Below are 26232 nucleotides of genomic sequence, written 5' to 3'. Positions count from 1 at the left end.
AGAAGATTGTCATGGGGACCGCAAGGCTAACCCCCGCTCTAGCAGGGAAAATGGCCTTAAAATGCTTGTTGTTGTTTTTGTTGTTGTATATACATGCAGCTCTTTTAGTTTAAGTTCACAACTTTTATCCCAAAATGCACCTAGAAACTTATACATGGCCTTTTTTCATAAATCCGTCCAGTCTATATTATGGTTGGCGACATATTGAAAGAGACATTCAAACTGATGTTGAAATTTGACACTATAACATGGGAAATGGTTTTAATAAGACTGTTTCATACAACCATTTATTCTAAAATTAAGTATGCATGGCCATGAAGCACAAACATTCAGGAATGTCACACATGTTGTTTTGTCAAACCACATCAAATTCATACAATGGGTCTGATCATCACTCTGTTGCTGACAGGCACACATTGATGTGCACCTCAACTCTGAATAGCGACATTTGCAGCGTCGAGTCTTGCATTGCTTCTGGCATGCACAACAAATCATCTCGAGGCAACTTTCTGGGATTGGACTCGGTGACATCAGAATAGGCTCTAGTTCTGAATCACCACGTTTCCATCCCATTTCCACAGGTGCAGGAAGGTCAGGTATGGCACAATGAGCATTTCTCTATACCATGGCTTGATAGTGTACTCGCATCAAATAGAAATGAAGAGCATCACTTGTCGGTGACATTGCTTCTAGTTTACCAGTCTTGGAGCACAACATATGTCGTGCTGAATCTACAGAGGTTGTGCTGTGCACAATATACATTCTGCAGACGAACGCTTCTGCAGATTTGATTGTCTCCTCTGTGAGTTCACCAATGCCCAAGTTCTTCAGCAGTTTATTCAAAACTCAAAAACAAAACCTCAAAATTCGGCTTGGGAACCGGGGTAATCAAATTCAGCATATCCTAATTATGTTAAAAAGTGAGGTTCCCAACTTTTACCCAAAAATGCACCTCGAAGCTTATACATGGCCTTTTTTCATAAATCCGTCTAGTCTCCCAAGCAATACACCTGATTCTTTATCTTTCTGGGGTAGGGGGAGATAAACTCGATTTTGTTCTTCCTGTGTTTTTTTTTTTACATTTTGCATTCTCCGCAACCTTTGAATGGAACAAATAAGTATTTCTGAGCAGAATGTACGTCGTGTCTCGGCCTCTTTGTGTTTGATCCCACATGGCATTTTGCTATTAATTTATGCACCACTCAATGCGTTGTTTGGAAAGCCACCACCATGAATTATTGAGATTGGTCCTTTCTGACCGGTCCGCATGTGTGGCGTGTCTGGAAAGGCATTCAGAGCCGCTCGGTTAAAAGCCACCGGTCTTGTGATGAGCAGTGACAATGATTTATGATGTCGATCTGGAGTGTCTCAAAAGCAAGCTTTTTCACGCGTGAAAATGGATTTTTATTGTTTTTGTGTGATTATTTCATCATCTAGAGTAGGATATGTCCTTTCACTATCCCCTTCCCCCCCCCCCCCCCTCCTCGTCTGAAAACTTTACATGTTGGTGGGTATTATGGCCTGACAGGTTGAAGGTGAAGAGGTAGCGCACTTACCTTTGAGCTGTTTAGTCTGGTTTTGACTCCCAACCCCACTGCAACCTCTCTACCAGGTGTTTCGTAGCCATGACAATGCATCAATGTGCCGTCCTTCGGATGGACGTTAAACTTCCCGTCCGCAGAGGAAAGTTCTCGAGCACCTCAACAAATTGTGAAATCCTAACCACTGCTGGAAAAGCAAAGGCAAACCAGCGAGTGTAATCCTAGCCATGAGACTGCCTTGGTAGTTCCGAACCTGCCTTCGGGCAGAGCACTTGATCCTTCATCAAAGAAAGCAAAATCGTGAAACATCTGGAAATGCGTTTGTCTTTTATGGGGTTTTTGTGTGCTTTGTGTTTGGGCAATAAAGATGGATGGCCGTGTAGGTTCGCTTTTAGCGAGAAGGTGTACCTTGTGTTGAGGTTTTATTGAGACTTTCTCTGCCTTTCATTTTGTCCTTTATTGTCCTGTGTTTACATACATAGAGGTGTGATGGCAACTTCCATATGCTTTGAGAAATAACTTCATAAATGTGTTTTTTTTTTTTTTTAAAGTTTTTTTTATCCCTCCTCCTTTTTAAAGTTATTCTTTCTCTAGGAATTTCTGGATAATGTTCAAACCCGATGACCGATGAAGATGTTTCTTTTTTTGGTATTTAATTCACGCAGGCTCACCATTTTGGCCTTTTCAAAGTTGCGCGATTGGGTTGTCATGCCCGTGGTAGAGATGCGACCATGTTGTGACATTTACGTGGCAAAGAACCATGTGACTCGCCACACCAATCAAAGAAGCAGGATGGCACGATAATCCGTTCATCGGCCTGCACACAACTCAACTATTTCTTATATAATACGAAGCAACGAAGGGAATGAAATTTGAAGTGACTTCTTGACTACAGGTAGTGACAATTTAGTCCAGTAATGGTTGCAACAGGAGTGTTACGACTGGAATATGAACGGGGGAAGACGGTCCATGTCAGGAACAAAGTTCTGGTCAAAGTGAGTGCCAGCTGGCGGTGCGTCCTCCGAGAAAGGGATGAATTGAGCGTGACGGGGCATACATGAATAGAGCCCAGGGCACTCGCCAACACGAGGCCTTGGCTCTCTGCACCCCACAGGGGATGAGAGCAGGGTCACAGGGCAGGAAACAACGGCTGTGTGAGGGGTACCTGGAAGGGATTGGGGGTCATTGTGGGGGCATGGAAAAGATATACGGGTGAATAAGTGCTGTTTGTAGTTGGGACGAAGCAGTACATGGATCTTGATGCGATTGTGTCGGTTTGGAAATGCAGAAGTCGATGGGTGTAAGTAGTGTTATTAGCTGAGTAAGCCATACGTTTCATGGCGTTAACGAAACGGCTCAGCTTGGTTATTACGCCAACATGACAAACAATATGCTTCTTTCCACGTTAATTCTGTCAGACCTGCGTTTCATTCGTCGTACGTCTTGCTGTGCCCATGAGGTGCAGTGGTGGCTTTGTGGTGAAGATGCTGGACTAACATTCTCGAAGTTGTGGCTTCAAATCTGGCGGAAGGCAGCTGTGTTAAGTATTTATATTTTAAGCTTCTGCAAACTATTAAGCAATTAGTGCCCGAACGTCACCCGAGCAACAATTGGCTGGTCTTTCCGTCACCCGGGTGATGATTGGTTGATTTTAATACCCTCAGTGCAACCTGGCATGGGCCTTAAAGCTCTTGACTAGGCTTGTAGGAACATATCAAGAATATTTCCACTTCTCTCTTGTTTTTCTCTGGACGTCATCCAAGTACAGCATGCTACTTCACCTTTGAAGGTGATAATATTGCAATTCTTGTCGATTATGTATGTTTAGGTACGGCATGTAATTTTTGTGTTAGAGCTAGAGTTTGGATAGATGCAGGTTAGTGTTGGGTAGATAGAGGTGGTTCGTGTTTTTTTGTTTGTTTTTTTTTTTGTATACAAGATCGAGGCTCATGTAAGAGCTAACATCATCACAAAAAAAAAACTGACTCACAAAACATACAATAAAGGGAGCGGAAGACAAGATGGGGAGAGAGAGGGCAGCACACAAGTACAACAACAGAGAACAGGGACATCGGGAGATCTGTGGGAGGGAGAGGGCTTGGGGGGAGGAGGCATGGGAAAGCGGGGGGGTTGGTGGGGGGTGGGGGGGGGTAGGGGAGAGGTATAAAACACATGACACTGCTCGGACTTCCAGGAAAGAAGTCGGAATTTAAAAAAAAGTGTATCTGGGGGGAATTAACGGGGGTCGAAAAGATCAAGGTTTTGGATGGGGAAGATAAGAGATTGTGGTGAACAGCTGTTTTAAAGACCTGGAGAAAGGAGTTGGATTGAAGAGAGTGAGGGAGTTTGTTAGGGTTCAGGTTAGAAAGCTGATGTCGTCGTGCAATGTTCATCTGGGTGATTGTCAAGCTCTCGAAGCTTTTTAAAACTCAGTTACCATGTTGTTGTCAGATTATGGGTTAAAATCCTATATACTTCATTACTGACCTTCAGAGAGGGCATAATCTACCTGGTCTGGTTTATACGTGGTGGCAATCCACATCATACTCACCATACACCTCACGGATAATTTGGGGGGGGGGGCGCTAAGTTGCTACCTCGGAAAAGGTAACACTGGTCAAAATCCTAACCAAACTTAAAAATAAAATGTGACTGTTGTAGGTGCACCACTTCCTGCTTACATTTTGCCAAATAAATATCCGAGGGAATCAAATGATCCTGGGATGAAGATTTCAGGATTGGCAAAGAAACTGCATTTCCTTAGTAGAGTTGAAACTTTTGACTGGACTGGTAGTCCACAACAGGTATTGGTCATATAGCAATGATGCAAATAGTCATATAGCAACAACGCTGCACTTGTTATGCAAATTTTCCCAATTGTGTGTTATCGAGATCAACAATGTCTCTGAATTAAGGAAATAACCCAAAAAGGTCAAACTTGAAGCTTGTACAACTACCTATTATTAAAACTAGTGGGGTCACCCGTGGGAATCCCACGGGCATGGAGATGTATTGTTGCGATCGGTGCAGCCGTTTTTGCGGTAGGCGGGAAAATAACGTTAGGCGGGAGTCCAAACCTAAAAATGCTGCAGACCAAAGCCGAAATTGGGAAAACAATATAGCCTATTTTACTCCAGGGGGTCCCAGGATTACCCACCCAAAATTTCGTTGCGATCGGTTCAGCCGTTTTTTGCGGTACCTGGGAACGGACAGATGGACATTTGGTGAATTATCGTAAGATGCTCCCTGGGTGCTGGCACATGCTCTGTCTCTAATAGTAGTCAAGGCCCGGGTTTCTGTGACCATGTGTCAGAAAAGTACAGTAAATAACGACAGTAACACGACGATAAGCAAAGTATGAGAAACGCATGAAAATTGCGTGTTATGAGACGTCCACCATGGGTACAAACGAAGTACCGCGTGTTCTCCACCCACCGTGGAGGAACAGTCAGTGCAAGTCCTGAACATTGTGGTATTAAAGTAACTATTAGGTATTGCACTGAAAATACCATCCAGTATTCTAGTGTGACTGCTGTACATACACTACAGCTGTACGGTGGTCTTCTTTACGTCGAAAGGGAACAATCGACAGTTGTATTTGTCTACCTCAGTTTACCGTATGTTAAATGAGAACACACTACAATGTACTCTACTTCCGCTACAGTGCAAGCACAGTGTTACCTTCGTTCACTACAGTTATACTATGCTTCCAAAGCAAGTTTTTTAACAAACCATGGGGCATTTCATATTCACATAAACAAGCTTTCCGCGGGTTGTAATCCGATATTTGTCGCCCGCACCCAGTGAGTGATGTGATGACGTTTCTCTGTCCTTCCCGAAAATATATTCTTACACATTCTTAGCATGGATCAAAAAGAATCTGGTGTTATAGTTTTGCTCTAACTTTTTATCTTCCTGAATTGAGGCCGTGACATGAGTCGTGGGAACAACCGTAATGCAGAGGCAATCCTTAGCTTGGCCTCGCATTTTTTTATTTGGGATAAATCTCTCCCTGTTACTCCACTCAAAAATGTGTTCATCTCAAGAGTGGAACAGTTTGTTCTGGATATATAAAACCACCTTTAGAGGACATTTTCCCCCGCAAAGCGGGGGTTGGCCTTTTTCGGGGACCGTGGTTGTTGTTGTTTTTTGGTCCCCTTTTTGAAGCAATGTTTTACGGCCGGATGCCCTTCCTGACGCCAACCCTTTTTGTCCCCTTTTTACGACAAACAGGGAATTACCAGTGAACTGGTACTCAATTTTCCGACCTCGGAAGGATGACAGGCTGAGTCAACCCCCTGGCGTTAATTCAGCGATCGACTGGGATTCGAACCCAGGATCCTAGGATCCTAAGCCCTCACCCTAGCCGCTTGCCCAACACCAGGGATCACCAGGGATCTGGATGCACTGACAATATTCTTACCATCGGCAGGAGTTTGTGTTTGCACTGGAGAGACGACATCCGTTGAATGCACGTTTGCACCTGAATGTGCCTGAAAGTGGTTGGACGTTGGGTTTATCTAAGAAGCTCTTTGGCCGTCTGGCAGAGGCAAATACACACCTTCTGCTCGTGTTTGCTTAGTGAGAGGGGGCCACCGTATGGGACCAGAGGCTTGGGTTTCATGAGCTCTCCTCGGATTCAGGCTCGGGATGCCGATGAGAGATTATCCCAGGCAGAGTGTGAGGAAGGGTATCACAAATCAGTTGTAGCAGAACTATTCCACCCTCTAAAGTTTTCTGGGGTCTTGATGTCCTACTTGGCCGTAGTGCACGTTCGCAAGACCTCGGCGGCTCTTGCGCATCACTTCAAACATGGAGTGCATCATTGAGACCCTTGTGCTGCCTTGAGCAACTGTCCTTTCACTCCAAGCCTGACGATGCATTTTGGATTACATTTCAGGAAGAAAAACGTCCAAGTCCTACATACATTAGCATTGGGCCCTATTCGATGAATTTGATGAATGCTCTCCTTCACGACTCGGATTGCATCATAGTTCATCCATCAAGGCTGAATTTAGGTACGCGGCGTCAGGTTGCATATGATCATCGGTAGCAAAACTTCGTGCATTGTGGGTTGAAACCAAAACGAATCATGTTTTTTTGGTTATATCCCTACATGCCAAGGGATTCCTTTTCCATCTTTCTCCATGGATATCGCTAACACGTACCGGCGGAGATGAACCCATAAATCCTCCTTTTGGATATGCCAATGGTCGTAGTTTCTGAGTGCCGACGTGACGTCCATGCGGCTTTGTGGTTATAACATTGGAGGCTGAGTACTGAGTAGGCCAGTCCGTTCACCATAAACTATTTACTTAACCGCAGAATGTAGGCCTCACATACATGGCCATCTTCCACTTTACTTCGCTTGTGACGTTACCGGCAGAGCTCGTGGACGAATAATTTGAGACTACCAAGCAAACAGAAATCGACATGAAAGCGAAAGAGAGTGTCAGGCTCGTAGTTGGCCTTCAAAACTCTTGTTGTCCACAAATGGTAACGGTGAATTGCAAAATTATGTAAAACAATAAACATCAAAAAAAAATGGTGAGACGGAGTAAGAAAAGAGGGAATGGGATGTGGGAAAGACTTTGTGAAACTTTGAGAGGCCTAAAATGTAAAAGGATCTTCCTTTCTTCTTCAAGTGGTTCTTCAATGTCTCAATAGTCATTCCTTTACTGTCAGATTACTTACAAAAATCAATAAACTGGTATTCATTAAAATATATATTTACTAGTGGGGTCACCCGTGGGAATCCCACGGGCATGGACGTGTGTGACATTTCGACATATTGAGTTAGATGCTGCACCTACACATGCAGTTTCACAATAACACACACACACACACACACACACACACACACACACACACACACACACACACACACACACACACACACACACACACACACACCTCGTTTTTTCATTTCTGTATCTCACAATTCGGTCTCTCTCATTCACACACACACACACACACACACACACACACACACACACACACACACACACACACACACACACACACACACACACACACACGTACACCGACACACATACACATATACACACATATACACATACACACACACATATATACGCAAACACACATACACACACACACACACACACACACACACACACACATGCACGCACACGTACACACACATGTACACCGACACATGCATATACACATACACACATATACACATACACATATGTATACACACACATGCACACACATACACATATACACACACAGACACATACACATATACACATACACACACAGACACACACACACACACACATGCATACACATACACACATATACATACATACACACACACACACACACACACACACACACGTACACACACATGTACACCCACACACATGCACACACATATATATACACATACAGACATACACATATATACACATACACACATATATACACACACATGCACACGTGTACACACACATGTACACCGACACACATGCACACACATACACATATGCACATACACACATATACACACACATATATATATATATACACATACACACATGTACACACACACACACACATACATATGCACACACACACACACACATACACACACACACACACACACATATGCACGAGCACGCACACACACACACACACACACACACACGTCCCACATGTATATATCCCACATCCCACATGTATATACATGTTTAAAGTGTATGTGCCCTTCCCCCCTCCCCCGCCCGGCAACGCTGAGTACTTCTGCTAGTAACTAATGAAATAAAAACGAAGAAATATCTCTGGGTAATTTCCTGAAACTCAGTGAAACTCGCTGAAATTCGCTGAAATTCGCTCGGTGTATCGGTGAAATATTTTATTTGGGCTGTGTATAATTGCTTCGAACGAAATGTCTCTAAGCAATTTCCCGTCTGTGTTTCATGTCCATGCACACGTGAAATGGAGTTTGTTTTTGCACACGTGAAATGAACACGTGAACCTTTACTTCCGGATAATAATGTTGAATGAAATAAAAACGAAGAAATATAGTGGGGTCACCTGTGGGAATCCCACGGGCATGGACGTGTGTGACATTTCGACATATTGAGTTAGATGCTGCACATTCATTTTTACAAAATGGTTACTGGCAAGTCATCAGATCCAGAAATGGTGTAATGAACACAATTTATTTATTTCACATAATATGTGACCCCTCACTCCTCTCCACCTGACACTCTCCTCTCTCCACCTGACACTCTCCTCTCTCCACCTGACACTCCCCTCTCTCCACCTAGCACTCCTCTCCTCTCCAATCCCTCACATTCCTCTCCTCTCCAATCCCTCACCTCTCCAATCCCTCACACTCCTCTCCTCTCCAATCCCTCACACTCCTCTCCTCTCCAATCCCTCACTCTCCTCTCCAATCGCTCCTCACTCGCCTCTCCAATCGCTCCTCACTCGCCTCTCCAATCGCTCCTCACTCGCCTCTCCAATCGCTCCTCACTCGCCTCTCCAATCGCTCCTGACTCGCCTCTCCAATCGCTCCTCACTCGCCTCTCCAATCGATCCTCACTCGCCTCTCCAATCGGCTTTCCCCATCTCGTTTCTCTCGTTTTTCTCCCGTCTCGTTCTTTTTCTTGCTCCAAATCGGCCCGTCTCGCCCGTCTCGCCCGTCTCGCCCGTCTCGCCCATCGGCCCGTCTCGCCCGTCGGCCCGTCTCGCCCGTCGGCCCGTTGGAATCGGAAATCGGCCCGTCTTGCTTTCGTGCTTGCGCGTAAATAAATTGTGTTCATTACACCATTTCTGGGGCTGATGACTTGCCAGTAACCATTTTGTAAACTCAATATGTCGAAATGTCACACACATCCATGCCCGTGGGATTCCCACGGGTGACCCCGCAAGTTTGCATTGACGTTCGTCGATGGACTCGTTCGCCCGTCTCATTCGTTTTCTTGCTACATCCTGTTCAAGTCTGCGTTCTTCATCGATCGTCTCATTCATTTTGGAAATAGAAGTTTCCACGCAGCGCATGAATTGTCACGATCCTCAAGAGGAAGTGTCTCGTAATCATCAAATGATAAATGGCAAGTAAATTATATTGTGGAAAATTAAAGATTTCAAATAAACCTATTTAAAGTGTATGCGCACATAACTAATAAAAAAAACGAAGAAATATCTCTCGGTAATTTCCTGAAACATATTTTACTTCCGGCTAATAATGTTGAATGAAATAAAAACGAAGAAATATATGTCGGCATCATTGTTGACGTTTTTGTGACGACTGTCATCAAACGAAAAAGTAATATATCTTAACGGAAAAGCAAAAGAGAATTTTTAATATATATCGACACGTTGCCGTCGGTGTCATGTTGGGCGGTGTATGATACACCATGACGCGATTTAAAAAAATATATCTCTGCATTTTCCCGCGTGTGTGGAATGTTCTCAATTATTGCTGACACCGAGTCTAAAACCATCGATAAAAATGAAATCATATGGTGAGTTAGATTGGAGATAAAGGCGTGAGAGAGACTCAATGGCCTTGAAGTTACAGGCGTTTGAGAATTCATTTCGTTCTATAAAGGGCAACTTTCATTGGATTTTCTTCCCGTTTTTTTTCAACCGAGTCTAAAACTATGTTAGCGACTGTGAAAAATAAAATGATATATCGAATTTGATTTGAAATAAAACTGGGAGAGAGAGCAAGACACCACGGGCCTACAAAACAGGCCTCAAAGCTATGCGAGTTAATAAAATGGTGGATATTTGTTTATAATTATATGAAGCCACTCCCAGAATGGGTGGAGCTATGGGTGGAGCTACTCTGCAAACCGAGTAAGCCACACCCCGGACAGACACCCAACAGATAGACAGACAGACAGACAGACAGAATCATCTACGGCTATTATAATATAGATGATGTCGACAGAAGGTGAACTGTGCCTCTGTGGATGGAAATATCCGATATCTCGAGTCGCCAACGTTTCAATTGCACCTTAAACTTACCTGCTGCATCTTCTTAAGAGCACGGTGTCAGGAGTACGCAAGGTTTCAACTGTCTTCAGGATGTGTGAGCAGGTTGACTGATGTAGTTGTGGCTTTGTATCGCAGGGAGACCGCGTTTGGCTAAAAGACAACACGGGTTTGCTGCTGCCATGCACCGTGACCCTCGGCGAGGGATGCGCCCTCGTCCTCACCTGCGACTATGGACAGGTGAGCGTTGCATTATTTGATTCATTCCAATTGGAAGCACACTCCTTTGGTGTAAACGGTACAAGTGATATTTGTGATTTGAAAGAAGGTGCAAGGATTTGAAACCGAAGATTTGAAAGAAACAAGACCGAAAGTCTAATAGCAGCGTCCGCCGGGCTTGTAAAATATCAGGGGTGGATCCAGGAATTTCAAGATGGGGGGTGCATGAAACGATAGCGCTGGGGGCAGGGGGGGGGGGGGGGTTGAAAAAGGGGGAGTCTGGGGGTCCTCCCTCAGGAAATTTAAAAAAATTGATCGTCAGAAACGGCATTTTGTGCGTTCTTAGGAGTTTCTGCAGTTCCTTGTGTTCTTCCCTGGTCCAACAGTTCAGCAGATTCGCACCGCCTGCACCCTCATCCTGGATCAAAGGGGGGGGGAGGGTGCACACCCCCTGCACCCCCCCCTGGATCGCCCCTGAATATTATAAACCACAAACACATATGATTAGCTTTTTAAACAGTCACTAATGCTGTTTATAACATTAAACAAAGAAATTTGGAGGAATCTAGACATCCGTGAGGTAAGTTTTACTTACAGAACTGAGGGAAGATCTATTGTAATCTAGATTATACCCCACAAGGGTTGGGTACGTACCGTTTTGTTGGAAGAGACGTAACGCCGATGCTTTCGATATTTGATGGTCATTTTAACAATCGGGTTGTTTGTTTCACACTGAATGAAAAACGTGAAGGTAGAGCATGGCGATTGTGATATATGACAGGTTCGACGATATGTTCGGCACATAAATCAAAATCGCGGTTCGTGGAGAGTCAGCCGCAGCACCGCCGTAATGACATCAGACGTAATCACATCACCCTGTCATGTGACCAGATCCTCAGCTCTGACTGGTGTACATTTGAGGGGACATACATACATACATACATACATACATACATACAGACGGACAAACACTGTTCTAGGCGGCTTTGCCCTATGGGCTATGTCATAAAAAATAACAAGGAGCAGGTACTGTAGGTCCCCTGCCTTTTGCGCGGAATGAGAGCTAAATGTTCAACAGTTTTTGAAATATCAAGTACACAAAAGCACATGGACAGATGATCGGTCGTTCCGTCCGAGCTCATTTTACTGTCCCTATCTCCGACCTTGGCGGAGGGTGGGGGACAAAAATGTTTGTAGAGGTATTTTAGTAAGCTAGGCCTGAATTTTAATTGCAGATATAGAATGGACAACTAGTCGTAATCGTGAAGACCGATGCCCTAGAGCAGGGGCGGGCAACCTTTTCAGAGTGAGGGCCAGATGAGACTTTTGGAAGGAGATCGCGGGCCGGAGTGAAAAACGAAATCTCAGAATTACTATATTTTGTTTACATGAATAGATTGTACAAAAATTGCATTGAACACTCTACAAATCAATGAGACTGCTGGTGCTGTTTGCCATGAAGAAGTATTTCCATGTCTGGCTCGATGGTTGAGGTAGACAACAGAAGAATGTCATTGAGGTGGCGGTCCGAGAGTTGGGAGCGAAGGTGAGACTTCGTGTACTTCATTTTCGAGAAGAGCTGTTCACAGCAGTAGGTGCTGCCGAACATGGCCACAATGCGTTGGACATGGGCAATGTATTTTTGAAAATTGTTAGAAGGGAGAACGGTGTCGCGGAAGAAGGACAATGGAGAAGAGGTGCGGAACTTCGCCTTCATTTCATCGTTGCACTGCAGCTCCACCAACTCCATCTGTAAGGAGGCAGGGGCGTCTTCCACGGGGAAGTCAAAGGGAGCAGTGAAAAGCTTGAAGTCCGCAGCCAGCACCCTGACTCCTGCAAAACGGGAAGCAAATTCCTCACGTAGAGAGTTGACGACACTAACGCAAGTGCCCAGGTCCACATCGTCAGGGGCACATGCAGCAAGGCGAGGAAAATGCACAAACTGACCAGAAGCCAATTGAGCCTCCCACAAGCGCAGTTTAACCTCGAAGGCAGTGATGTGCGCGTACATGTCTGTCACGAGAATGTCTTTGCCTTGCAGCTTTATGTTGAGGGTGTTCAGGTGCGCCGTGATGTCCGTGAGCAGGGCCAGGCGAGCTAGCCACCGCGGATCAGAGAATTGATCAGCGTGGGGAAGGTTCTTCTGACGTAGAAAGGTGGCAATCTCCTGCTGTAGGTCGCACACCCGAGACAGCATGGCCCCACGACTCAGCCAGCGTACCTCACAGAAGTAGAGCAGGTCGTTGTAGTGCACGTTCACCTCGTCCATCAGTGCCTGGAACTGACGATGGTTAAGGCTGCGGGAGAGGATGGAGTTGACGACCTTCACCACGACAGACATGACACCAACGAGGTTGGCAGACTTAGCGCACAGGGACTCTTGGTGGATGATGCAGTGCATCTTGTTAATGGGCTGAGTGTATCCGGCGGCTGCACAGTGACGCACTAGCAGCGAAGCGGCGCCCTTCTTCTCACCAACCATCACCGGGGCACCGTCGGTCGTCACACACACAAGACGGGAGAGGTCCAGGGAGTGCTGATCAACACACAGAAGCACGGCGTCGCAGATGTCTTTCCCAGTGGTGGTGTCGCGCAGCGGGACAAGCTGGAGGAATTCCTCACACACTTGAAAGTCAGCGGTGACGCCACGGATGAAAACGGACAGCTGGGCCGTGTCCTTTGTGTCGGTGCTCTCATCCAGAGTGAGGGAAAAGGCGACGAAATTTGAGCTGCGTGTTTTGAGTGAGTCGTGCACGTTTTCCGACATATCCTCGATGCGGCGACGAACGGTGCGGGACGAAAGGCTCACGTTCTCAAAGGCGGAACGCTGCTCTGGACAGACGGAGTCCACTACAGCGAGGAGGCATTCCTTGATGAAGTCCCCATCCGCGAATGGCTTCATTCGGCGAGCAAGGATGCGGGAGACTTCATAACTGGCGCGCGTCACCTTTTCGGCCTCAGTATTCTGCTTGCGGAAGAGTGAAGTTTGTTTCTCCAAGTTGCCTGATAGTCTAACCATGGCGTCCTTCCTTTCGGTGGCAGACACCGACGCGAAGTTTGACGAGCGGTGCTCTGTCTCCCAGTGGCGGCGCACGTTGTACTCTTTTAGGACAGCCAAAGTCTTCAAGCATATGAGGCACTGGGCCTGTCCAAAGCGCTCGATGAAGAAGTACTTCTCCCACTCAGGGTTGAAGATCCGACGCTCGAGGTCCACTTTCCTCTTCTTAACACGCTGGGTCGCAGACATGATGAGCTGAAAAGGAAGAAAATTAGGTATATCAGCAATGAATAAATGATGTAACAGCAAGCAATCTGGGGCACAAAAAATCTCGGAAGACGAATTGTACAGATGAATGTATTTATTTTGCGCGCACGTGGCCAACGCTGAATATGACACAGTTTCACCGTAAAACTGAAATACAGGAAATGAATCAGTCTGCATACTTTTTTTTTTAAAGAGTTCGTTTTCCTTTTAAACAAAAGTTCGTCAATTTCGTTTTCCTTTTAAACAAAAGTTCGTCAATTTCTTTTTTCTTTTACAAACAGAAAGTTCGTTATATATATTTTTTCTTTACAAATAGAAAGTTCGTTATATTTTTATTTTTACAAATTAAAAGGGAGAATAAAATTATTTAAACGCAGCAAATGAAAGATAATAACATGTTCTAACAAACAAAACAAAGCAAATTGAAAGAAAGTGAAAATTGAAATAGGTTTAGAGAACTCTGCGTCGCTTACCTCTTTGTTGCAAGTTATTTGTCCCAGACACCAACGTTTGTCGCAAGCTGACTGAATCGGAAGGACGTCCGTATCACATGCCGGCTGATTTGAAAAGACCGCCTATCAGCAAGCAGGCGGTGTCTAGGCAAGACAGTTCCCCGTGCGCATGTCTTCCGGAAGAGGACGGTGCTGAAGACAAAATGTCCCTTTCTTGAATTCAGACCGGCTAAATATAAACTCTTACATTTACAAATGATATGAGTTTTACTGGGAGGTCCGCGGGCCGGATTGCAATAATAAAGCCTAGCAGGGTGGCGGGCCGGACGCTAAGCCTTCGCGGGCCGGATGTGGCCCGCGGGCCGGGGGTTGCCCGCCCCTGCCCTAGAGTAACCCTAGATAGTTCCTTTTGTAAGGGACATTTTGTTATATTGATGACAGGCACAAGAGCCAATATGTTGTCATGCTGAGATGCGCTGACTAGTCTGATATGCAGGCTCTGACCCACGTGTCTCACACTGCTCTTTGTCTGCCATTGATTCTCCCATATGTGTGAAGAGCTCACCTGCTGAAGGTGGAGCCACTCATGACAGTTGTCGGTTTGTCAAGTGTGATTTAGCACACCCATTTCCCTCCACACGGCGCAATCAACAACCTTTTTAAGAAAAACCATATTAACCACAAACCAATTTAGTGGTCATATATTTTTTTTCACTTGGTGGTTTAGGAGGTCGCAAGTGACCGAATTTTGATACCTGCCACCCCTATGCTAGCTATACATACCTGCCCGTTAACTGGATTCCCTCACCTTTATCTCTTATTTCTGGTGTTATACTCACATATTTTGTGCTGCCAAAGCAGCCACACAGCAAAGATTGCATTGGGTGGTTTGTCTTTGCCCTCCCAGTGGTCGGCTAGTTGGGGGAAAAAAAAATTATCTGTTCAGGGTACTGGCAATAGCTGACGTACTCTTCACAAAGGACACCTTGGTATCTTCATTGTCTACCAGGCAGTACCAGTCGATGAGACACCCAGCTTAAATTCCATCCGAGGGAGGGCATGTCGATGAATCATACCGCCTGCAAAACACCAGGATGACCGTTTATAGTTGGGTCGGGATTCGAACACTGGATAGACAGTTCAGAGGGGAGTCTGTATACCCCGGGACTCCCAATTCTCCAACATCTTTTACTCATCAATGGTCTCGCACTGCCCTCCTCTTCATATCTTTATCCAGTAATTTCCTGTTTTCTTCCTTTTATCATTTAAACTTTCTCTTGTTTAGTTTCTTTTCCTCCCCCCCCCCCCTCCCCCCTCCCCCAGTTTTCTGCCTTTCTCAACCAAGTTTATAATTGTGACCTTCACAGCATGAGTCCTGAAGGACACGTGCATTTTTGTCCTATTTGTCTCAAACGTTCACCAGATAAATCGATGCTCAAGACGGAAGTCTCCCTCGTGATGCCAAGCCGCCTGTCTGCACCATGTTGCTGCCACTGTCCCATCTGGCCAATGTTCAGGCCTCAACAGCTGGAAGCACTTTGCGTTTGCGGGCAACGGTCGCCGTCAAAGTGGCCTTTTCTTTGTTATGACGATTCAAATTTCTGAATTGCCAGGAAGCTGAGATCACCTGCAAGTGGTTACCAAAGGTCAGGTCGGTTCATAGACGAAGCTGGCACACGACGGATCTCCGTTCAAAAAGCCGACGAACTATCTGATCCGATGGCCATGTGGGTGGCGTAAAATCTCTCGGAAGAGACTTCGGACTCTCCCTCCTGCCAGTACGTTCTGGGTTATCTCAAGAAGATGTGAGCTTCGTTATTGTAATCTTCTGACTGCACAATCAAACCATGGGCCTGCTCCTTTCCTTTCCTTTGACTGTATTGGTTTTTTACTCGTTCTTTCATGCTTCTCTAACCAACCACATATAAATTATAAAAAGGCATCCATGAATCCCATTCTTTTTGATGTCATTCGTCAGTCATTCAGTTCCGAATATTTCATTCCTCATTCATCTCCCCTTTTATTCCAACTCCTCCCCTTTCTCTCGGTCTATACAAATCGTTGAAATGACAATTTTTATAATGTTTGATCTACCCACACTCTCATTCCCAAATGTCTTTCTCTGATACGGCTTCCTTCTCTTTCCTTTTCTGTTTAACTCCTGGAGAGCTAGAAAATTTGCTCCATATACCATCACATTCATAGTGTTGTCTTTCTTTGTGCCCCCAAATAATCCTGCCCACCACCCCAGTTTTGAAGTTTGTCTTTGTCTTTCTGCCCAGCACCCCAGCTGCCCTTGGAGTCCTCAAACCAAGCTTCTTTTACAATGAGTGTGGGATTACGGTGTTAAACTCCGCACATCGGTACCCTCACCCACATAATCTCCTTCACCCCCCCCACCCCCCATCATCTCCCTTGCCCCACCCTCCCATCTTCTCCCTTGCCCCACCCCTCCAATTTTTTCCCTCGGCCCACGCCTCCCATGTTCTCCCTCGCCCCATCCCTCCCATCTTCTCCCTCACTCCACCCCTCCCATCTTCTCCCTCGCCCCAACCCTCCCATCCTCTCCCTCGCCCCACTCCTCCCATCTTCTCCCTCGCCCTACCCCTCCCATCTTCTCCCTCACCCCACCCCTCCCATCTTCTCTCTTGCCTCATCCCTCCCATCTTCTCCCTTACCCCACTCCTCCCATATTCTCCCTCGCCCCACTCCTCCCATCTTCTCTCTCGCCTCATTCCTCCAATCTCCCTTGCCCCACCCCTCCCATCTTCTCCCTCGCCCCACCCATCCCATCCTCTTCCTCGCCCCACTCCTCCCATCTTCTCCCTCGCCCTACCCCTCCCATCTTCTCCCTCACCCCACCCCCTCCCATCTTCTCTCTTGCCTCATCCCTCCCATCTTCTCTCTTGCCTCATCCCTCCCATCTCCCTTGCCCCACCCCTCCCATCTTCTCCCTTACCCCACTCCTCCCATCTTCTCCCTTACCCCACTCCTCCCATCTTCTCCCTCACCCACTCCTCCCATCTTCTCCCTCGCCCCATCCCTCCCATCTTCTCCCTCACTCCACCCCTCCCATCTTCTCCCTCGCCCCACCCCTTCCATCTTCTCCCTCGCCCCACCCCTCCCATCCTCTCCCTCATCCCACTCCTCCCATCTTCTCCCTCACCCCACTCCTCCCATCTTCTCTCTTGCCTCATCCCTCCCATCTCCCTTGCCCCACCCCTCCCATATTCTCCCTTACCCCACTTCTCCCATCTTCTCCCTTACCCCACTCCTCCCATCTTCTCCCTCGCTCCACTCCTCCCATCTTCTCCCTCGCCTCATTCCTCCCATCTCCCTCGCCCCACCCTCCCCTCTAACCCCCTGCTCCACCCCTTTCCATCTTCCATTCACACTGCCTCGCCAATGACAAATTCTCCATTCTGAACTTGCTGATGACCAACTTTCCTGCTAAAGTCTCCTGTTCTTCATATGCTCCAATTGGTTCAACTGATCACGTGCTTGTAATAAGTGAACATCTCTCTGGCTCCTGGCAGAGAGACACCTGAGCGTTGGCCAATCTCACAGTTCACTCAAGCTAACTGCCAGGGACTGCAAACTGCCATCTTGCTTCAGGAGTGATCTTCGATCTGTGCCGACCCTGATATTAATGCGGCCTGGGAAGTATTCCACAGAATCTTGCACTTTCTCTTATGCCCAGATCGATACTATGTCGTTGACACAGTTATTATACCTTCCCTCTTGCCTTTGGTACACTAAATCCTGCAGTGAAGGAGTTGCCTTGAAACAACTTTCCTTGTGTTCCTGGAAGGCAAATCCAACCAAAGGCAACCTCCGATAAATCCAGAAAGCCCACATTAAGTGTGTGTCCCCTCTCAAGAGAGCCAGAAAACAACATCTGGTGCCAACTTGAAGACTGAACTTTCAAACCTGTCTCTTTGTGCAAAGTCCTGATGGTGCCTTATCAAGTCTATCTCCAGAGCACGCTCCACCCTCCACCCCTTCACTCACTTCAAACAGCACCACAGCTGACTCGGCTCATGAAGGCTCAACGCTTCAATTTCGTTTGTTTCCAAATCTTGTCTCCAACCCCTCGTTCCCCGCACCAAATCACAGGCAACTATTGCTGAACCCTGCGTTGTTTTTATCATCTGATAAAGTGGAGAAGTTTGGCAACCCTTGACTGTCTCTGCAACATGCCTGAATGGTATCGACTCACGTGTCCTTAAAACCAGCTCTGCTGCTCTTGCACATTCTCCATCTTACCCATCCTCTAGTCTAGATCAATGTGAATTTTATCATGTCTTCAACATCCCTGCCATTTGTGCTGGGTCATCTTCCATCTGCTTGGAAATCAGCCAACATCACCACATTACATAGAAAGGTGCAAAAACAGACCCCCTTAACTACAGACCTATCGGCTTACTTCCATCATCACAGTTGACATCAAATCCTTCCTTTTGCCCAACGACCTTATCTCAGATCTCCAATTTGGTTTCAGACCAGATCACTAACATGGACTTGCTGCTTGAACTCACTCAACAATGGATGAAAGTCCTCTATCTCAGACATGAGATCAGGGATGTTCCTCTGGATGTCTTGAGCATTTGAGACTCTGGCACCCCGTCATGCTCTCCAAACTCTAGCTATGGCATCCAAGACAACCTCCTCTAATGGCTTACCGACACCTCCGCTCTTGATGTCTGGGGGGCAGCTGTCAACAAGATGCTCCTGTCCTCTACCTGTCGAGGCTGGAGTGACCCATGTCAGTGCTGGGACTCAGTTTTTCCCCCTAATCTCCATTAACGACATTTCAGACACTGGAAAATCCTCTATCGCTTTGATGACTCCATCATCAAGTAATCAGGCAGCAGCCTCTTCCCTCTCTGCAGATCTTGATAGAACGAATAGCTGGTCGAGCACTTGCAATGCCTTTCAATCCTGACAAATCTCACTCTGTCTTTCTTGAAGGTTCATCTTGTGAAACCTCCCATATACTTCCTTAAAAAACCTCTCAAGGAAGTTCAGTCACTCAAACTTTTGGGCGTCTTCATCAGCCATGGTCTTTCTTGGACAAACCACATATCTAAGTTGACCTCCAAAGCTAGTCGCCAACTGGGCTTCCTCTGTCATGCAAAGTCTTGCCTTGGTGCATCTGAACTTTTATCCATCTCCAAGGCCCTGCATATGCAAGGTTGAGGGGAGTACTTATCTCCTATTTTGGCCTTGCTCGCCGCTTGGCGCCATGGAAATCAAGGCCTTCAAAATAATTGGTATCTGCTGTGATGAAGCTGAGTCTCTGGGCCTATCACTTTTACATCATACACAGGTAGATGGTCTGTCTTCTCCCCATATTTTCTTGTTTTGCATCCTCTGCTCTTTCCTTGCTCTGTCTCCTCCCTGACCCCCCATCCCTTCCTTCCCTCCAGGTTTCAACAGGGTGTACGTGTTCTGCTAATAACACCATTCCGGTGAAACTCACAAAATCCAGGCTCACTGCCCACTCTACTCATTCGTGGCTGTTTTCTCTTGCCTGTAGAATCAACTTCCTTACTCCCTTCAATTCCATTCTTCCCTCCACTGCTTCAAGATGGCTGTTGACCACCACATTGGGTCATCACCCATGGTTCATACTACTGATCTTTTATACCCTCGATAACACTCATCAAGCCCACCTTCTCCCGTATGTCCAGGTTATCAGGTGTTCACCCTCGATCTCTTCTTTTAATTCTTATTTTTGTTGTTGTTTTTATTTTTGTTGTTGTTTTTGGTCCATTTCTGCTTTTTCGCCAGTTTGCCCTTCCACATTGTGTGATTGAGAGTTTGTGCCTGTATCCATTTTATTCTCCCCCTTTGTCCTCCCCCTTCCCTTGCTCTTATTCTCCCCTTGTCCAGGTGTCCTGTCTTGTCCTTGTACTGTATAATTGACATGTCCGTCGCCCCCACTCTCCTCCTCCCCTGCCCCTCCCCCCCCCCCCCAATTTCCACTTCCTGTTGTTCTGTTACTTCCTGGTCCGTTTTGTGTTTCAGCTCCTCCACGAACCTCGACTCTGTAATCTGTATAAATTCAGATATAATTTTAAAACGCTACGTGCTGCTTCCTTGCTTGACACTCGGCATTTATAAGGACAAAGCACTGACAAACAACCATCCGTTGGCAACACTAGCGTAGGCCGAATGGCCTCCTGGGTTTAAATTCCTTGTGAGGGAATATATATTATTTATTTTTATTATTATTTATTTATAGGTGGGTTAGGATTGAAACCCAGGCCCGACAGCTCAAGGATGAGTGTGCAAACCTCTCGGCTATCCTGCCAGTCCATGAGTCTGCTGTGAAGGCAAAAGCAAACCACCCAGTGTACCCCCTCCCCCAAGCTGCTTTGGTTGCACTTTTATTCTCTTTGGGGATGTGGGGGTCAGGGGGTTATGGTACTTGGACCTGCTGTGTGGCAGATAACTGATGATGAGGCAAAAGATGAGTACCAAGCTTGTAAACTCGCATAATAATTGCCCCTTATCTGTTTTAAAATCATCTCATCTGATGTTTATCCTATCCGGGTTTAGTTAGTGTTAGGCCTCCGTTGCCCACTGCGTATTTTTCTCTCTGCCCCTCTTCAATGTTTTTGCCTACGTCATCGCTTTGACGCTCCTCTTCACTCAGTATCCCATTCCTTTTCTGATGCCGGTCACTGTATATCCAAGGAGTCGTCGTTTGGTTAGGCTTTTACCCCTTTTACCTGGGTTTGTTATTTTTTAAAATGTACGTTTTAACGTTTATACACATAGGTTGCGGTGCTCATGAAGCAATATTGGGATTGAGAATGCAATGAATAATGCACAAAAATGGCAGGAAATTACGGTTTGGGATATTACGGTTTGGGATTTAAACTGGGATTTCTCAGTTGCTTTCAGGATCATCATTGGGCAGTTGTAACTGTGACTGTCATGTATGAGTAATTATAATCGCGGCCTGTGGATCTGTTCCTTTTATCGACGCCTTTTAAACATAAAATGAAATGCTGATTGATTTTGCTGATAATTACTCATCAAACTACTACTACTACTACTACTACTACTACTACTACTACTACTACTACTACTACTACTACTACTACTACTACTACTACTACCACCACCACTACCACCACTACCACTACCACCTCCTTGATAGCCCCAATTATTCCCACATTGAGGTCGGGCGGTGAAAGTTTTTGGCCCAAGTCTTTCACGAACAGGCTGACCAGGCTTGAGGATTAACTGAAGGTGCCAGGAATTCGGAATTTGTTCAGGGTGCCTGCCGGTGATGACCTGCCGAGTCTTCATGGAAGACTGTGGAATCCTTGCCATTATTCACCTGATACTAATAGACGGATACCCACCCTAACAAACATATGATAGACTCCACTCTTCGCGATGCAACATCCGACCTGTGAAGTCCCAATCTTCCTCCCATCTCTCTTCCCATCATCCTTTATCTTCCTTCACCCGACTCGTCTCTGTCTCTTCTACCTTTTAATGTCTAACTAGTCTCCCCGACTGGAGTGTGCATCGTATTTTTTTTTAAAGATGCAACTACCCGCTCCAACACTGAATAGGTAGATGTCCCTTGAACAAAGTTTGAGGCTCAATCTTGCAAGTTGGAGACTGAAGGCCGCATTGAGATTGGCAATTCTGGCTTTTCTTGAAACTTCCTAGGTTCCCTCTGCAAGTTTTCATTCTGCGGCCAAAATCTGTCTGTTTGTCTTCCTTGAATTTTCTGTCCCGTCTACCCTCCTTGTTCGTCTTTGCTCCTTCTTGTCCCACCTTTCTCCATCCCAACTTCTCACCCTTTGCAATAATTTCTTCCGTACTTGGCTTCCTTCTTTGCAAGCCTGGTGGGAATGGGGCTTGGCTGTCAAAGCAACCTTTGTGGCAATGAAAATAACTTTAGAAGTTGCAAGACTACAAACACTAGTTACTCAAGAATGTTGGTTGGCCGAATCACGGGTTGGTCGAAATGGTCACACCCATGAAATGTACGCTAAATATAGGGAATAAAAACAGGAAAGTTTGAGGCACCACCTGTTTCACAGTCGTTGCTAGGTGTAGCTTTGGTACTTTGACGAGGCCCTTTGTGCAAACATCGGGTGAATGTTCTCTCAAATGGTCATGCGTCTCTGTGGCAGTTTGTAAAGAATGTCAAATGGCAGGAAAGATTGAGAACGTCCTGCCATTTTAAAATGAAATGAGACAAAGCTTGGAAAAAAAATGTCTGCCCAGTTTTGGATAACTTGTAAGCCAAATGCATTTTTTATCTACTATTAGTACTACGACGACTACAACTACTGTCCCAATTATTCCCACTACCTTGTGGGGTCAGCCAGTGGACATTTTTTTGGGGCCAAGTCTTTCATGAACCAACTGGTCTAGCCAGGCCTGACATTCGACTGCCTTTATAAACAAAAGGAAAGTTTAACAAACGACAGATGTTGCCCTAATTTGTGATGATTATAGCAATTTAGGGACAATTATATGGTCAAGCATCGCCATCACTCACGGTGATGCTTCATAATGTGAACAATTTGCATGACTTCTTGTATACTCCGCTTTTATTAATAATTAATTAATTTATCTTGGCAAACTCACCAAGATCTCTCTCTCTCTCCCAGTACTCCAATAAATTTTGACAACGCATTGCATCGATGGAGCGACTCTTGAAGTACGTGAGGAAAGACAGCTCGGAATTGCCCAGGAATTGCTCAGGAATTGGCTCGGAATTGGCTCGGAATTGCCCAGGAACTGGCCAGGAATTGCCCAGGAATTGCCCAGGAATTGGCTCGGAATTGCCCAGGAATTGCCCAGGAATTGCCCAGGAATTGGCCAGGAATTGGCTCGGAATTGCCCAGAAACTGGCCAGGAATTGCCCAGGAATTGCCCAGGAATTGCCCAGGAATTGCCCAGGAATTTGCTCGGAATTGCACAGGAATTGGCTCGGAATTGCCCAGGAATTGCCCAGGAATTGGGTTGGAATTGCCCAGGAATTAGCTCGGAATTGCCCTGCAATTGCCCAGGAATTGTCCAGGAATTGCCCAGGAATTGCCCAGGCTAGTTGGAACCATGAGGCGAATAGTCCAATGCTGCCCTTTTTGAATTGAAGAGAAAATGGAAGGAATGCCAAACATCTCGCCAGTCGTCTTGTCTCGGGTGACGTCTGCATTGCTTGTGGGGAGGTGTGTGGTCTCCCATCGGTGGGTGTTTAAGGCCTTGCGACACTGCTCCACAATGATCAAGCTTCTCTTTTTGATCTTTCTGCTCGGATTAGTTCAGTCGACAGGATTTGTTGCGACTGAAAAGCGACTTTGAGGTCGGCGAACTTGGACGCCGAGGAACATCGGATAGTTGCAACATAATCCCACCTCATAATCGCTGGCATTACATTTATAACATTTGGAAGCTTCTGTGATCCACAAAGTCAAACGAAAAAAAAAAACTCCATGAAGAGTAATGCACGATACGGTCTTCAATGATTTATCCGGAGGGGGTGTTGATTGGTTTTAAATAAATAAATAAATTATGCCAGGGTAAGTTAAGGAGTCATTTTGATGTATCTGGAAGTTCAAACTTTTCTTTTATAGAAGCCAGCTGTCACAGATGCCAGGAATGGCCTGGCAGCAGCAATGTCCTGGTTATGGACGTGTGCCCGCATCCAGGATGGAGGGGATTTTTCCGAGGCCTGATGTGTGAGTCATTCTTTCTCAGACTTCAAGCACCCTTTGCCATCCCTTCAATTCACCAAATTTCACCACGCATTGGGAATGCAACTGTGAGGTTCACGTCCTGTTGTCTCATCCAGGCGCTGCGTTGTACAAAATGTCCAGGCACTCGGAGAATAACCACAATAATGTCGTAGGTCATCTTTCATATTTGATCTGAAGTTGCATTGGAGATGAGTAGTTCCTGGAGGAAGTACAGAGGTGGTTCCAAACCCGAAAAGTAATGGCAAATCAAGTTGGTCTCGATCTGACAAGGATTCCAACTTAGCCAGGACATTTTCCCAAATGCCATTAAAGATGTCATTGTACCTTCCAAGCTACAATTGCATCTGTAAAGCCAATGTTTTAGAAGGTGTAACAAGGTTAAAGTTTACAAGAAAGAGCAATCAGAGATTGCAAACCCTCACCAGGATGTATTTTCAGTGGTTTTTAAGGCTTTTGTGTTGAAACTAATATGGCGGCCGAACCACGTGACCGATGACATCATCATTATTTTTTTTTCTCCACAATTATTATGAGATTATGCTCAAGAAATTTCATCTTGATCAGATGAAGTTTTGTACTTGGCAAATTATGCCATCATAATAGAGGCACCTATGACATCATCATTAACAGATGCTATTCCACATGGAGAGTTCTTTTCAAGGAGCCATGCTGCAATTTTTTCTATGCAGTGCTTTCGGAGATATAGGGGTGGAAAAGTTTTTCTGCTTTTCCAAGATGGCGCCCGAAGCACGTGACCGATGACGTCATCATTTTTTATCCACCTATTTATGCCGACATGACGCTCAATAAATTTCATCTTGATAGGATGAAGTTTTGTACTTGTCGAATTATGACGTCATAATGGAGGCACCTATGACATCATCATTAACATATTTTATTCCACCTGGAGAGTTCTTTACAATGAGCCATGTCTCAATTTTTTCTATTCAGCGCTTTCGGAGATATAGAGGTGCAACTTTTTTCCCGTTTTCCCAAGATGGCGGCCGAACCACGTGACCTATGACGTCATAATTATCATTAGAAACTTATACATGTGGAGTTGCACATATGGTGAAAATTTCCTGTCAATCGCACCAATGGTTGCAGAGAAAATCATATTTATTCTGTGCGGACAAACAGACAAACAGACAGACAGACAAACAGACAAACAAACGGACTCAAATGCAATACCCTCTCCTCAGGCGATGGTAAAAAGTTCACAAGAGTGCTCAACCATCACCTTCAAGACATAATACTGATTCACCTAACCACAGGTCTTTAAACTTCCCGGCACTCCTAAAGTTATGGAATTCTAAACGCTGCCGACGTCGACTCGTTTCTCTTGTCTTATGGATCAAGGGTTTGATTTTTTAATGAATCCGTCGACAAAGTCGCCGGAGGCATTATGTTTTCGGGGTGTTCGTCCGTCCGTCCTGTCTGTCTGTCCTTCAGTCCGTCCGTATGGCCTAAACCTCGTTTTTCTCAGCAACCATATTTCCGATTGAGACGAAACTTTCAGGGTAGGAGTGACACCCAGGCAGAATGTTTTTATGATAATTGTGACGTCATCGGTCACGTGGTATGGCAGCCATCTTGGATTAAAAGCAAATCATTTAAAAATAATTCTCGGAAACCGTTGAATGGAAATTTTTTCAACTTGACACATTGTGAAGTACTCCCAATGGGGAACAACAGCATGATAATGATGACATCATAGGTGAAGTGGTATACCAGCCAAAAATATTTTAATCAAATTCCTTATCCTAAAAATCTGAAATTGCATGCACATGATCTATGACCCATTTGTATTGAAATATTAAGTTTATGACATCATATTTTTATGACATTTATGACATATGACATATGACATATGACATCATATTAAGTTTATTACACCAAACCAATAAACATGGTTTGGCAGCCATATTGGATTGAAGGAAAATATTAAATAACTGTATATCTGAAACCGCTCACCCTATCAATGCTAAATTTTACAAATATCATCTAACAGCGCTGTTGCATATAGTTTGAAAATGATG

At 45.5% G+C, this 26232-nt stretch overlaps 1 protein-coding gene across 1 annotated transcript in view; it reads left to right on the top strand.

Moving 5' to 3' along the window:
- Positions 1–26232, top strand: part of LOC137431031 (unconventional myosin-X) — a 202085-nt gene that overhangs the window by 66707 nt on the left and 109146 nt on the right. Inside the window, 1 exon segment of the mRNA XM_078781337.1 lies at positions 10659–10760. Coding sequence (XP_078637463.1) covers positions 10659–10760 — 102 coding nt within the window.

Source organism: Myxine glutinosa, chromosome 7 (assembly GCF_964187855.1).
Source record: "Myxine glutinosa chromosome 7, kmMyxGlut1.1, whole genome shotgun sequence".
NCBI classification, from domain to species: Eukaryota; Metazoa; Chordata; class Myxini; order Myxiniformes; family Myxinidae; genus Myxine; species Myxine glutinosa.
The sequence above is the reverse complement of the archived record's forward strand: the minus strand, read 5'-3'. Positions and strand labels throughout refer to the sequence as shown.